The sequence below is a fragment of the Puma concolor genome, chromosome B4 (genome assembly GCF_028749965.1).
Source record: "Puma concolor isolate L17-30 chromosome B4, mPumCon1.1.hap2, whole genome shotgun sequence".
In the NCBI taxonomy this organism is placed as follows: Eukaryota; Metazoa; Chordata; class Mammalia; order Carnivora; family Felidae; genus Puma; species Puma concolor.
Genome location: NC_141673.1, coordinates 101,702,729 through 101,716,961, shown reverse-complemented (window position 1 = coordinate 101,716,961; position 14,233 = coordinate 101,702,729). Strand labels below are relative to the sequence as shown.

The 14,233-nt window shown below is 51.4% G+C and overlaps 1 protein-coding gene and 1 long non-coding RNA gene across 6 annotated transcripts in view; one reads left to right on the top strand and one right to left on the bottom strand.

Annotated features, from left to right (window-relative positions):
• NCAPD2 (non-SMC condensin I complex subunit D2) overlaps window positions 1-11,742 on the top strand; it is a 31,334-nt gene extending 19,592 nt beyond the window's left edge. For 4 of the 5 annotated variants that reach the window (XM_086714233.1, XM_086714232.1, XM_086714231.1 and 1 more), the window contains exons 14-32: window positions 978-1,102; window positions 1,472-1,708; window positions 2,018-2,192; window positions 2,442-2,526; window positions 4,866-4,999; window positions 5,352-5,484; window positions 5,574-5,658; window positions 5,735-5,902; window positions 6,227-6,396; window positions 7,411-7,522; window positions 7,598-7,721; window positions 7,802-7,957; window positions 8,432-8,609; window positions 8,703-8,797; window positions 9,235-9,315; window positions 9,426-9,609; window positions 10,783-10,909; window positions 10,997-11,158; window positions 11,411-11,742. In XM_086714233.1, coding sequence (XP_086570359.1) covers window positions 978-1,102; window positions 1,472-1,708; window positions 2,018-2,192; window positions 2,442-2,526; window positions 4,866-4,999; window positions 5,352-5,484; window positions 5,574-5,658; window positions 5,735-5,902; window positions 6,227-6,396; window positions 7,411-7,522; window positions 7,598-7,721; window positions 7,802-7,957; window positions 8,432-8,609; window positions 8,703-8,797; window positions 9,235-9,315; window positions 9,426-9,609; window positions 10,783-10,909; window positions 10,997-11,158; window positions 11,411-11,496 — 2,617 coding nt within the window. In that variant the 3' untranslated portion in view covers window positions 11,497-11,742. Of the gene's footprint in view, window positions 1-977; window positions 1,103-1,471; window positions 1,709-2,017; window positions 2,193-2,441; window positions 2,527-4,865; window positions 5,000-5,351; window positions 5,485-5,573; window positions 5,659-5,734; window positions 5,903-6,226; window positions 6,397-7,410; window positions 7,523-7,597; window positions 7,722-7,801; window positions 7,958-8,431; window positions 8,610-8,702; window positions 8,798-9,234; window positions 9,316-9,425; window positions 9,610-10,782; window positions 10,910-10,996; window positions 11,159-11,410 lie in introns of those variants that run through there. The other variant, XR_015253849.1, reaches the window with a different exon arrangement.
• LOC147579370 (uncharacterized) lies at window positions 6,169-13,829 on the bottom strand. Its single transcript, XR_015253850.1, has 3 exons — window positions 13,538-13,829; window positions 8,398-8,492; window positions 6,169-7,115 (listed from the first exon to the last, which is right to left on the bottom strand). It is a non-coding gene; the product is annotated as an uncharacterized LOC147579370 (long non-coding RNA).
• Window positions 13,830-14,233: the final 404 nt, after the last annotated feature.

The following is a 14,233-nucleotide window of genomic DNA, read 5'->3' as shown; positions in this document are numbered from 1 at the left end:
ATTGCATGCGACTCTTAAACCCAGGGTTGTGAGTTCAAGCCCCGCATTGGGTGTAGAAATTACTTAAAAATCTTTTTTTTTTTAAATTAGTACATTCACACGTTACAAAACAAGGACATGCATTGTAAAGTCCCTTCCAAACCTATTTCCTAGCTACTTAGATTCATTTCCTACAAGGAAGCAACATTCCGAGTTTATCGCACACCCTTCTAGAGATAACAAAGACGTATAGTGTAACATATGTTCTTTTCCTTCCCTTCTTACACAAATGGTAGAATTTTCTACCCACTGATCTACCACCTTGCTTTTTTTCACTTAACAACATACTGCAGTGTTTTTAATATTTATACATGAATAGCTGCCTCATTCTTTTTTACGCTAACATTGACTCCCATTGTATGGATGTCCCATAAATTAATCAGTTATTGAACACTTACTTTTTCTAAACTTTGACTTAGCAAAGTTTTTAAGTAGATGTTTGGAGTAGGTTTGTGACCTTTAAATTTGAAAAGTCTTATTTGAGTTTCTTTGAAGACTATGTAGTAAAGCCTTGTCACTTCAAAAATGGGAAAGTGTTTTGAGCTCCACCCTTGTAGGTGCTTCTCAACTTTTTTTTTTTTTTTAATGTTTTTATTTTTGAGAGAGAGGGTGAGACAGAGTACTAGCAGGGGAGGGGCAGAGAGAGAGGGAGACACAGAATCCAAAGCAGGCTCCAGGCTCTGAGCTCTCACCACAGAGCCCGACATGGGGCTCAAACCCATGAACCGTGAGATCATGACCTGAGCTGAAGTCAGATGCTTAACCAACTGGGTCACCCAGGCGCCCCACTTCTCAACTTTTTAAGCATGAGAAGTGTCCCTTTTCTTTGGGGCAGTAAGTCTAGGTTCTCGATGTAATCATGAGGTAGGCTGCATTACAGAAGGCTGCAGTGACACTCCCGTGGGTGCCAAGTTGGTGACCGGTGGATGTTCTTCCAGGCAGGCCATCATTCTCACTCGAGAAGCTATAGGCCACTTCCAGGAGTCTGAGCCTTTCAGTCATGTGGACCCAGAGGAGTCAGAGGAGACCAGGTTCCTGAATCTCTTGGGGACTATCTTCAAAGGTATTTCTTTTCCTTCTTCAGTTAGCAAACAAAACATTTCAATTAGTATTGATGGGCTATTTACTTTATGCCAGACACTGGCCTGGGAGTGCCAGGAGGCACTGTGCCACAGCAGTCCAGAGGAGATGTGGCAGTGCTCTGGAATGGATACAGCCCATGGACCTAAGATTGATAGTCATATGGCGTGAAATGGTATTTCCAAACCATAGGGATGTTCGGAATTTTTTGAGAAATGAACCAAGACATTTTACAGTAGGTTCTAAGTGTATACCCTCCCATTGTGGAAAGAACTATCCGGGGATGTTGTAGCCGATAGATTTCCCCATACACCTTCGAGCAATAACCATCCTAGAATTCTCTAATTCCTAGGCCCAGCAACTTCCACACAGGAGAATGCCCAGGGTTCTGCAGGGAACATGGGCCCAGGACAGACAGACAGTAAAGACAAGCCCAGTGTGTCAGAGCCCGTGAAATCCAGGGGAAGCGATGAGCTGGTGAAGCAGGAGATGCTGGTGCAGTATCTGCAGGACGCCTACAGCTTCTCTCTGAAGATTACAGAGGCCATTAGCATCATCAGCAAGATGATGTATGAAAACACAACTACAGGTGTGCCAGCATCCCTCTCTGTAAGGACTGTGTCTTGGGGTTGGAAAAACCAGTCTTGCCTGTATTTTATTGATAACTGTCTGCTCCTTCAAAAGGCAAGGATTCTTTATTTCCGTTTGCTTTGTCTAGCTCTGTGGAGCAGACGTGGTATGCATAGGGTATTTCACGACAGGGCCATCTAGGATGATATTCTCAGGGGAAATGGAAGAAGCTTCCACTTGCATGTTGCTACAGTAGGAAAGGTTCTATCTCTAAGTATTGGGGGAATTTTGCCAAGCAGATGGGTGACATTTCTGTCTCTCCCCTCAGTGGTGCAGGAGGTGATTGAATTCTTTGTGATGGTGTTCCAATTTGGGGTACCTCAGGCCCTGTTCGGGGTGCGCCGCATGCTCCCTCTCATCTGGTCTAAGGAGCCTGGCATCCGGGAAGCTGTGCTTAATGCCTACCGCCAGCTTTACCTCAGCCCCAGAGGGGACTCTGCCAGGTATATGTGGTACTTTTGCCTCTGCCAGCTTTAACAGGGTCAGCTTCTCAGGGGACATTTGCAGTCTCCTACAGGAATGGCAGGGGATGGGGGCATCCTTCTTGAGGAGCCCTGAATCTAATGGGTCTCAGGGCGGGGCTGGACTTCCAGTAAAGTCATCTGACACTGTGGTGGGATAATCCTAATCACCTGTTTGCCAGGTTTAACTTGCCAGTTTTTAATGACCTCTGCTCTCTGCTATTCCCACAGAGCCAAAGCCCAGACTTTGATTCAGAATCTCTCTTTGCTACTAGTGGATGCCTCAGTTGGGACTATCCAGTGTCTTGAGGAAATTGTAAGTCTCTTTCTTTCCTTTCCTTACTTTCCTTCCTTCATTCCTTTCTTCCTTCCCTTCTTTTCTTTTCCTTTTCTTTCCTTTCTTTCTTTCTTTCTTTCTTTCTTTCTTTCTTTCTTTCTTTCTTTCTTTCTTTCTTTCTTTCTTTCTTTCTTATTTGTTTGTTTATGTAATCTCTGCAGCCAATGTGGGACTCAAACTCATGACCCTGAGATCAAAAATCACATGCTCGGGGCGCCTGGGTGGCGCAGTCGGTTAAGCGTCCGACTTCAGCCAGGTCACGATCTCGCAGTGCGGGAGTTCGAGCCCCGCATCAGGCTCTGGGCTGATGGCTCAGAGCCTGGAGCCTGTTTTCAATTCTGTGTCTCCCTCTCTCTCTGCCCCTCCCCCGTTCATGCTGTGTCTCTCTCTGTCCCCAAAAAAATAAATAAACGTTGAAAAAAAAAAAAAAATCACATGCTCTTCTGACCAAGCCAGCCAGGCGCCCCCTTACTTCTATTTTCTTTATTCATTCAACAAGTATTAGTGATTACTATGTACATGTTCATCAGTTTACTCAGCCCCACAAAGTATAAGATTGTTTTCAAGTTCCCAACTTAAAAGGAACCAACAGTATAGTGGGTAGCCAAAAAACATAAAACAGTTATAGAATGATGTGGCACATAGGTAATTCAGTGCCAAAAAAATGTGGCACAGGTAATGGTTGTAGCAGCAATGGTGATAGGGTAACACTAATGACATGCCAGGGACTGTTCTTAGCAGTTTGCTCATATGAACTTGTGTAAACCTCACAACAACCCAGTGAGGTAATACTGTTAGTGTACATTTTACAGTGAGAAGCTTAAGGCACTGAAAGGTTAAGGAACTTGGCTAATCACAGCTGGTTGGTGGCAGAGACTCAGGCAATAAGAGCTCCAGAAAACATACTCATACCTTGTACGTTACCCTGACGAGTCCTGAGTGGGCAAGAGAGCAGTATGAGGTAGAACAGTCAAGGACAGTTTCCTGGAGGTGGTAGGACTGAAACAGGGTCTTGATGAGTAGGATGTAGAGAGAGAAAGGAGGGAACATGTAGATGGAAAGCCAATTAAGAGCACAGAAAGCTGTGGCATGAAAAAGATCACGTTCTGGCTGGAAACTGTTATATGCAAAAGATAATAAAGTGGGAGTGTAGGTGGGAACTGAATTGTAAAGGTCCCTGCATGCCTTTCACAAGTCCGGGACTTTCACCTTGTTGGCCAACATTTTAGTGAGGTGGACCTGCTTTTGAAGTAAAAGTATTTGGGTTGTGGAGACAGGTGGAGGTGTGCTGACCACCAGCTTCCACCAGGTGGAGCACTACCGCCAGCCACATTTTTCTCTTGGGGAGAAAAGGAGCCTGGTGGCAGCCGCTGGGCTGAAATGTCAGGCTAGCTCTCCTGGTCCAGAGCCCCTACTATAGGCAAAGGAGAGTTTTGTTTTCTTTTTTTTTTTTTTTTTTATGTTTATTTATTTTTGAGAGAGAGACAGAGCGTGAGTGGGGGAGGGACAGAGAGAGAGGGAGACACAGAATCTATCTGAAGCAGACTCCAGGCTCTGAGCTCTCAGCACACAGCCTGATGCAGGTCTTGAACTCACGAACTGCAGGATCACGACCTGAGCCAGAATCGGACACTTAACCGACTGAGCCACCCAGGTGCTCCAAAGGAGAGCTATTTCTAGATGATGAGCAGAGGTGTGGCGTGATGAAGAAGATGTTTGGGAGACTGGTCCAACAGGAGCATACAGGTTGGTTGGAGAGGACGCTAGAGACGAGGTCTACGGACCTTCTGGAAGTGTGCAGCATCAAAGGACTAGACTCGGGCTGGGAGGAAAAGCTGTGGAGTTGCACTTAATGGAAGATAGATTATAAAGGAAAAATGGATAGGATTAAGTGGGGAAGAAATTAGCTGACTGTGAGTGAAGTGTTAAGCATATGTGATTGAGAATGTTGGTACCCTGGGCAAAATGAAAAGGCAAGGAAGGATGGAGTCTTCTGTTTTAGACATGTTGAGTTGTGGTCACAGCACAACAACAGCTACTAGAAATCCCCGGAATGTAGTCAGAGCCATGGACTCACACAGACTTCAATATGTCATCTTAATAAATGTAGTTTTGAAGGCATGAAGGTAGAAAAGTGACAGAGGTGCAAGTACCTCCCCAAACCCCAGCTTTACATTTCAAGCCTCCTTCTTCCTTTTCCATCCCTAAGTATTGCTTTTACCCACTTCGGGCTCTCAACGTTCTCTTCAGAGAAGCAGACCAAGGATTGGGGGGGGGTTGTTATTTTTTGGCCTGAGCCCTTTCTCTTTTCTCTTCAGCTCTGTGAGTTTGTGCAGAAGGATGAATTGAAACCGGCAGTGACCCAGCTGCTGTGGGAGCGGGCGACCGAGAAGGTCCCCTGCTCTCCTCTGGAGCGCTGTTCCTCTGTCATGCTTCTTGGGATGATGGCACGGTGAGGCTCAGATCCAGACAGACGCTAGGAATAAGAGGGAAAGGGAAGGTTCTGAGAAAGCTCCCTTTCTTTCAATAACAGCAGTCAGGCCCAGCCAAGCTGTGTGCGTGAGTCGGCTACCTAAGCGAAAAATAAAATAGTACCAGCGCCCTCCTCTGCACCCCGTGCAGCAGAAATAACGGGATTTGGTACAGCAAGAGGGATTCTGAGGGTCCAGCCCCATGTCAGAGCCTCTGCTGTCTGCTCCAGGGCTCTAGCCTTGCACTGAGTGCTGTTACCTACCCCGCTTGGCATTTTCCCCCACAGAGTCCTGTCCTTGACTAGCTTTGACTGTGTGGTTTCCTTCCTCTAGAGGAAAACCAGAAATCGTGGGAAGCAACTTAGACACACTGGTGAGCATAGGACTGGATGAGAAGTTTCCACAGGACTACAGGTTGGCCCAGCAGGTGTGCCATGCCATTGCTAACATCTCTGACAGGAGAAAGGTACATGGGGTCTCCAGACCAAGGAGAGTGGCCATCCTCTTACACACTCTCCACACATACCCATCTTTTGTCTTTCCTGTTCTCGACAGCCTTCTCTGAGCAAACGTCACCCTCCCTTCCGGCTGCCTCAGCAACATAGGTTGTTTGAGCGACTGCAAGAGGTGGTCACAAAAGGTGAGCTATCGTGAAGGCCTCGGGTAGAATGGAGTCCTTTGTCTGCAGTGGGTGACTTCTCCCTTCTCCTCTACAGGCTTTGTCCACCCAGACCCACTCTGGATCCCATTCAAAGAGGTGGCAGTGACCCTCATTTACCAGCTGGCAGAGGGCCCCGAGGTGATCTGTGCCCAGATATTGCAGGGCTGTGCGAAGCAGGCCCTGGAGAAGCTGGGGGAGAAGAGCGCCACCCAGGAGGTCCCGAGTAAGTAGGCAAGAGGGTCCCCCGTGGGCAGCAGCCAGAGTCTACTGCTTTCCTTGTCGAGTCAGTAGCCACTGCCAGCACTGCTTCCTACAGCAGCCCCTGACCCTCCGCAGACCACACTGTCTCACTTCTGTCACTCAGACTGGGCCAGTCACCGCCACCATCCCCGTCCCTCCCCGCCCACCCTCCACCGTCTCCATCTCTCTCTTCTGCGCCAGCTTGTGTATGGCACATGAGCAAGAGGTAGAGCCATCAACACAGAATGAAGGGTCCTATGAGATTTAATTTTGTCTCTTTCTCCCTGCTTTGCCTCCCCTCCTCCAGAGGACACCCCCATGCTCCCCACTTTCCTGTTGATGAACCTGCTGTCCCTGGCTGGAGATGTGGCTCTGCAGCAGCTGGTGCACTTGGAACAGGCAGTGAGCGGGGAGCTCTGTCGGCGCCGGGTTCTTCGGGAAGAGCAGGAGCAGAAGACTAAGGATCCAAAGGAGAAGGTGAATGAAGTGCCTGCGTGTTTGGGTTTGTGTCCCAAGCATTTCCCGGATTTATTTCCTGACTGTGGGTCACTCACGTTTCCTTCTGGGAACCTCTGCTTTTCTACTGTTAAATGAGGAAGACACCCTGCCTCCTTGCTGCTGTTACTGGGAAAGGTTAGTGAGAACAAAGATGGAGCGATCTGTTGGTGACCACCCAGGAAGGAAAGTTTTAGGGAAACAGAGCGTTGAGTTAGGGACCTCAGCATGAAATCTAGGCTTCCCCTCAGGCACTGCTTGTTAGAATAAGCACACACGCACCCCCTTTCCCATCAGCCGTGGTTGCTGGGCCTGCCACCTTATGGGGACCTTGTGTTCTTTCCACTAGAGGCAGTGGTGTCTTGCAGACAAATAAGACACAGAGTATCTTGCAGCAGTGGAATTAGGTCTGACCTCTGTGACCTCGAACCATTGTCCCCATGATCCGTTTATTGATTGTATGCAGGAAATGACGTGCTTCTGTGAGGATGAGTTCAGAGACGTAGGAATATGCTTTAGCAACTTGAAAATAATGCTGCTTGTTCCACTTTGAATTTGCCAGTTCACATTTGGCAACTTAGAAGTAAAATTACAGAATCCTAGTTCTTTTCCTGTTTAATTAAGGTGTGCTTCCTCTTTATAGACACATTTGACCACTGTAGGAATGGTTTTACAGAACTTGCCTTTCCCCAGACACATTCCTGCAAAATGAAAGACAGGCTGGAGTTAAAAATGCTGTCTTGGGGGCATCTGGGTGGCTCAGTCAGTTAAGCATCCTATGTCAGCTTAGGTCATGATCTCACAGTTCATGGGTACGAGCCCTGAATCAGGCTGTGTGCTGACAGCTCAGAGCCTGGAGCCTGCTTCAGATTCTGTGTCTCCCTTGCTTTCTGCCCCTCCCCTGCTCATGCTGTCTCTCTTAAAAATAAAATATTAAAAATTTAAAAAAAAATGCTGTCTTGGATGAGCCATGATCCCTGGTTTCTTCCCCATTAGAACACAAGCTCTGACACCACCATAGAGGAGGAGATGGGGCTGGCGGGCGCTGCCGCTGATGATCCAGAGGCAGAACTCATCCGCAGCATCTGTGAGAAGGAGCTGTTAGATGGTAAGAAGAATTGCTGAGGGACCTGCTCCCCAGCCGAGATAACCTGTCCCAGACCTAGAGCCGTTCTTCTGACAGGCAAACAGATCCTGGCTGCCTTTGTTCCACTTCTGCTTAAAGTCTGCAACAACCCGGGCCTCTACAGCAACCCAGAGCTCTCTGCAGCCGCTTCACTTGCCCTTGGCAAGTTCTGCATGATCAGGTAGGCCCTGGGGCCAGTACTGCCCTCTCAGAGAGGATGGGGATGGTGCCTCTCCCTGATGATCCTTTCCTTGCCCCTAGTGCCACTTTCTGCGACTCCCAGCTTCGCCTGCTGTTCACCATGCTGGAAAAGTCCTCGCTCCCCATTGTCCGGTCTAACCTCATGGTTGCTGCTGGGGATCTGGCCATCCGCTTCCCTAACCTGGTGGACCCCTGGACACCTCATCTGTATGCTCGGTGAGAAATCCCTCATGACACTGTAGCAGGCCTTGCTAGCCCTGGAAGGCTATAGTTCAGTCAGGATGAAAATCACTAAAACTGTTTCTCTGGTCTTTAGCATTACCTTGATATCTGCTTGATACTTGCCCTGTACAGGCCCTCGCTAAGTATAGCCCCAAAGGAATGGGCACCTCTGTCCAAAGCGTTGGCTCCAAGCTTGGCCTCTTACCCCAATCCCAGCTTTCTAACTGCTTCTAGAATGTCACATTGAGAAGGGGTGATAGAGGAGCACCTGGGTGGCTTAGTCAAAAGAGCATGCAACTCTTAATCTTGGGTTCATGAGTTAGGGCCCCACGCTGAGGGTGGAGTTTACTTTAAAAAAAAAAAAAAAGAAGAAGAAGAAGGGGCAACAGATTCCTGCTGAGGGCCTTTCCCACCAGTGTCCCAATATAACTCACCATTAGTGCCAGTGACTTGAGATTTCACTCCTAGGCTCCGGGACCCAGCTCAGCAGGTGCGGAGAACAGCAGGGCTGGTGATGACCCACCTGATTCTAAAGGACATGGTGAAGGTGAAGGGGCAAGTGAGCGAGATGGCTGTGCTGCTCATCGACCCCGCGCCTCAGATCGCTGCCCTGGCCAAGAACTTCTTCAATGAGCTTTCCCACAAGGTGAGAGGCAGCGGGAGACCACTGTCGAGGGAACACGGGCGCGCACACACAGACACACACCCAGTGTCGATAACATGACTCTCTCTCTCACAGGGCAATGCGATCTATAATCTCCTTCCAGATATCATCAGCCGCCTGTCAGACCCTGAGGGAGGGGTGGAGGAAGAGCCTTTCCACACCATCATGAAGTATGGTTCCCTGAGCCTTGGGGCCCAGTTTTCATGTAGCACATGCTTAAGAATCAGACAAACCTGTATTTGAACTCTAGCTCTGCTACTTTGTAGCTGTATAACCTTCAGTAGTAACTTAGCCTCTCTGTGCCTGTTCCTCCTCTGTACAGTGAGGCCTCTGACACTTGCCCCTTAGTTCTTGAGGGGCTTCAGTACCATAGAGTTTCTAGTGTGGCGGTAGGCGCATAGGAGTCCTCAGGACATGGCAGCAGTTTTTGTTACAAATTCCCATTCTCGGTGAGAATTTTGCAGAGGGGGTGGGGTGGATTTTTTCTGAGGGTCTAGGAAGAAGGCAGGACGATGTCAGAAGGCGGGTGCTAGGGGAAGACAGGACTGTCCCGACAGGGACGGAGCTGCCCCTGGGAGGCCACACAACCACATCTCCCCTTCCTCAGGCAGCTCCTCTCCTACATCACCAAGGACAAGCAGACGGAGAGCCTGGTGGAGAAGTTGTGTCAGCGCTTCCGCACTGCCCGGTATGCCGGCTTCCCAAGGGGTGTCCCTGAGGCTGTGGGGCACCGACGGGGAAGGACGGGCCTTCGCTCCTCCATCTCGCTTCTCCTCACGACGCCTTTGCCATCTGCAGGACCGAGCGGCAGTATCGGGACCTGGCCTACTGTGTGTCACAGCTGCCCCTCACAGAGCGAGGCCTCCGCAGGATGCTGGACAATTTTGACTGCTTTGGGGACAAACTGTCGGATGAGTCCATCTTTAGTGCTTTTTTGTCAGTTGTGGGCAAAGTGCGACGCGGAGCCAAGCCCGAGGGCAAGGTGAGCGCAGCGGCCATCCCGGTGCCATGAGTTCATCTGCATTGCACTGCCCGGACCTGCCTCGCCTACCCCGCCCGTTCCCCTCCCTCGGCTCGACTGCAGCGAAGTAACCAGCACCACCTGAGACCAGATCTTTCTGACTCCAATTCCTGTGTCTTTCTTTTTCTCTTTTTTAAAATGGACTTTATCTTTTAGAGCAGTTTTAGGTTCAAAAGTAAATACTGAGTTGAAGGTAGAGTTCTTCCACATGTGCCCAGCCACCACCCATGCAAAGCCCCCCCCCCCCCCCAGTCTCCCCCACCAGAGTGGCACATTTGTTACAATCGATGAACCTATGTTGACACATCATTATCACCCAAAGTCCATAGTTGACCTTAGGGGTCACTCATTCTGTGGGTTTGGACAAAGTGTGTTGTGGCCTGTGTCCATCATTATAGTATTACACAGTGCAGTTCCACTGCCCAAGAAGTCTTCTGTGCTCCCCCATCGCCCTCTGTCCCCCGACCCTTGGCAACCAATGATCTTTTTTTTTTTTTTCAACGTTTACTTATTTTTGGGACAGAGAGAGACAGAGCATGAACAGGGAAAGGGGCAGAGAGAGAGGGAGACACAGAATCGGAAACAGGCTCCAGGCTCTGAGCCATCAGCCCAGAGCCCGACGCGGGGCTCGAACCCACGGACCGTGAGATCGTGACCTGGCCGAAGTCGGACGCTTAACCGACTGCGCCACCCAGGCGCCCCAACCAATGATCTTTTTACTGTTGTCACAGTTTTGTCTTTCCCAGAATGTCATATACTTGTAGTCCTGCAGTGTGTACCCTCCCTGGGTTGGGTTCTCTCAGTGATATGCGTTGATGTTTTCACCATGTCTTTCTTTCCATGGCCTTGTTTCTTTTTCATCTTAGAAATAAGTTTCCAGGCCTGCTCTTTTTTTTTTTTAATGGTCATTTTTGAGAGAGAGGTACAGAGCATCAGTGGGGGAGGGGCAGAGAGAGACCAAGACACAGAATCCGAAGCAGGTTCCAGGCTCTGAGCTGTCAGCATAGAACCCAGTGTGGGGCTCAAACTCAAGAGCCTTGAGATTATGACCTGAGCCAAAGTCTGACGATTAACTGACCAAGCCACCCAGGTGCCCCTTCCAGGCCTGCTCTTAATCTCTTCCCCTCCCTCCAGGCTGTAATAGATGAATTTGAGCAGAAGCTTCGGGTCTGCCACACCAGAGGGCTGGATGCGATGGAAGACCTTGAGGTTGGCCAGGGGGGTAGCCAGAGAGCCCCATCAGCCAAGAAACCATCCACTGGTACGTGAGGCAGCCCCACAAGTGGAGAGATCGGGCCCTTCTCTCAGAGTATCCTTTTTTTGGGACTCATGTGTTGGCCTTTTCTAGTCTCCAAGCGGCACCAGCGTCTGGCTTCTGCAGCCTCATCAGACGGTGACTTTGTCACTCCTGAGCCCCACCGCACTGCCCGTCGGCATCCAAACACCCAACAGCGAGTTTCGAAAAAGAAACCCAGAATTGTCTTCTCGAGTGATGAGTCCAGCGAGGAAGGTAGGATGCTCCCTCCCAGATGTGGCTCGCAAGGAGCATAGCTTGGGGAGGGGTCGGGGGAAGCTAGTTTTGATGGGGTCCTCCCCATGTAGATTCTCTCCGCCCCTGCCCTTCCCCCAGGTGTGTTTCTCTGGGCACAGTATGGGTTTTGTTTCTGGGCCTAGTCTGGGGCTGTCCCACTTGTTCTCAGAGATGTACTTTTCACCATCTTTGTGACTCAGCTTTTTCTTCCTCCTCCAATCCTCTGAATAGAGCTTTCAGCAGAGATGACGGAAGACGAGACACCCAAGAAAACAACCCCCATCCGCCGAGCACCTCCTCGAAGGCACAGGCCCTAGGAAGTCATCTTGCCTGTTCCTGTCCCTGCTGTGCGGGGTATCTTATGAAGTGAACTTGAATTCCGCTCCCTTGTAAAATACCGTCTTGCCTGTCCTCTTGTCTTTTTAATATAGAATGGTCTTTATGATGTAAAGCATTTCTCTTAAACTGGCCTTACTGAACTGAATTGAGCTGCTTTCATTGGACTCTATGTCTGCCAGTCTCCTTGTTTCCTAATGAATAAATGTTTTTTATATACTTTTAGACATTTTTCCTAAGCTTGTCTGTTTCAGCTTACATGAGCCCAGATGCAGGCAGCAGGGAGAGGAGCCCTGAAGTCCTGGGGCCTGTCTGAAGATCTGATAAGCTCCATGCTCCCCCAGTGCCTCATCTTCCCCTCCTCCACCTCCCCATGCCGCACGAAGGACAGGACACCTCCCTACACCGCATGAGGGACAGGATTGCTGCACGGTGGAGAAGCGTGCAGCGGCCAGTCTCCAGACCAGTGTGGCACTACTCAGGGGCCTTCTGGCAATGCCTAGAGATAGTTTTTTGTCATCACAACCTAGGTGGGAGGGATGCTATCAGCATCTAGTGGGCAGAGGCCAGGGATGTTGCTAAATATCCTACAATGCAGAAAACAGACCGCCAAAACAGAATTATTTGGCCCAAAATGCCAATCAGTGGTGCCGAGGTGGAGAAACCCTTCTCTAGACCAAGGGCTGATCTGCGTTCTCCCCTCCCCCGGCGTGCTCCCTGAGCCCATCTCTGAGGCAGTGACTGACCTAGCCGGCTGAACAGATGGAAGGTCAGGTCCTGATCCCCTCCAGCTCTAGATAATATCTGTGGAGTCGGTCTGTCTACCTAGAGATTCCTTAACTGTTCCAGGGTCTGTGGCAAGTCGGCTCTCAGCGCAGGCACTGCTTCAGCCTGCCCACCCCTCAGCTCCCCAAGTCTGCTCTGCTGAGTCACCTGGACCAGAGGCAGTGAGCGTGTTCTCATGACAACACTGGTGTCTTTGCTGTCATGACAACAGCAGGCTGCATCAGTAATGCTCCCGTGGGCACTGAGCTCCCTCTGGCAGAAGACACTAATGAAAGATGACACACGCACTTTGGGTAGTGCCGGGGCTCGGAGGGGCCCCTGAGGCCCTTTCCAGGGAAAGGGTTAATGGTCCTGGTTGAGCATGAGCAAGAATGGAACAGGGACGGCTGGGTCCCAGTGCCAGGCCCCAGCAGACCGCCAGTGGCACTTGCCACCTCCTGTCACCATTAGGTGCCCTCTGGCCCTACTCTTGGGGTTCATGAAAAGCCTGGAAACCAGCCATGCACGAGGCCGCCAGACAGATACAGACTTGGCTCTGGGGCCCCAAGGAGGGAGGGCAGTCCCAGAAAGGGCAGGGGCCAGGGTTGGAATCGGGGTGCGGGAGAGCGTGCCCTCTGCCTTTTAAGCAAAGGTTATCACCAGGCAGGCTAAACTTAGCCACAGGCTCTTCAGCTAGAAAAGGGGGCTGGTCTCAGGTTACGCTGGGCCAGCAAAGAGGCCCCTGGATCCCCGGCCCCCAGCACCTGCTGATGGGCCATGTCCATTCCACCCCACCCCCTTCCAAACCCTCTGTCCTCTCAAGCGTTCAAATGTAGCCCTTCTTCCATCCTCAGCTCGCAAAACTGGCGCAGCCTGGGCTCCAGACTGTTGGAGTGGCGTGGATCCCTTCCTCCACCTCGTGTGGGTCTGGGGGCCTGTTCCCACCATGTGCCCAAAGCCTCCCAATTTTTTCTCTCTTCTGGACTCCTCACCCTGCCCCCAACATCCCCTGGGCGCAGGCAGGGAAGAGGAGTCCCTGGCTCTGGGGCCGACCGGCACGTCCCAGGACTGGGAGGGACTTCCGCCCTCACGTCCCGATAGCGGCCCCGGGCTGGAGGAGATGAAGGGGGCACTGTGTCCCAGCCCTGGCGGCACAGCACTCTGGTCTCCCGGGAGCGACTTTGTGGGAGGCCTAGCCCGGCCTGGGGGAGAGCAGCTGGTGCACACAGGGCCTGGTTTGTCCGCCCCAATTATTACCTCTCTGGGCTGCCCGAGCTGCAGGACAGCGTGACCTTCAGTGCAGAAACCTCCCCCTCAAGCCGCCCGCCAAGCCTCCTTCCTCTCCAGGCCCCCACTGCCCAGTGCCAGCCCAGGCCCCCGGCCCAGAGAGGCCGGGAGCCAGGGCCTGGGGAGGGGGAAGTGGGGGCTGGGCAGGGCCCGGCCTGAGACTGGCTGACCCCTCCCGGGCCTTTTTCCTCTGCGGTTCCCCCGCTACTACCGGAGAGCCTTGAGAATAAGTTCCCCAGCCTTCCTGCCTCTCAGCCTCTGAAAGAAAGGGGACGGGGGGAGGGGGGGGGAGGGGGGGGGAGGGTGGCAGCGTGCGGCCGCGAGCAACCCGTCTCTGGCCCCAACTCCCCATCCCACAAGCTCCCAAAGTCCTCCCGTTTCATATGTGCAGCGGTCCTGGCTCCCGGAGGTCTTCCGTTGTCACCGGGAGGCCAGCCCTGGAGTCCACAGCTTGCTGCATGCCCACAGGGCAGCCCTAGGTGCCATCAGCGATCCCTGGCTCCACTGGGCCCGTCTCGGTCCCCTCCCCCCCACTCTGTTCCTAGCCCACATGCTAGGTGCGTGCACACTTGACCAAAAAAAAAAAAAAAAAAAAAAAAACCGGGCCCTGCTACTCACGGCTTTACGGGCGCACGTAGCTCAGGCCTCTGCGCCCTTGGGCCGTGA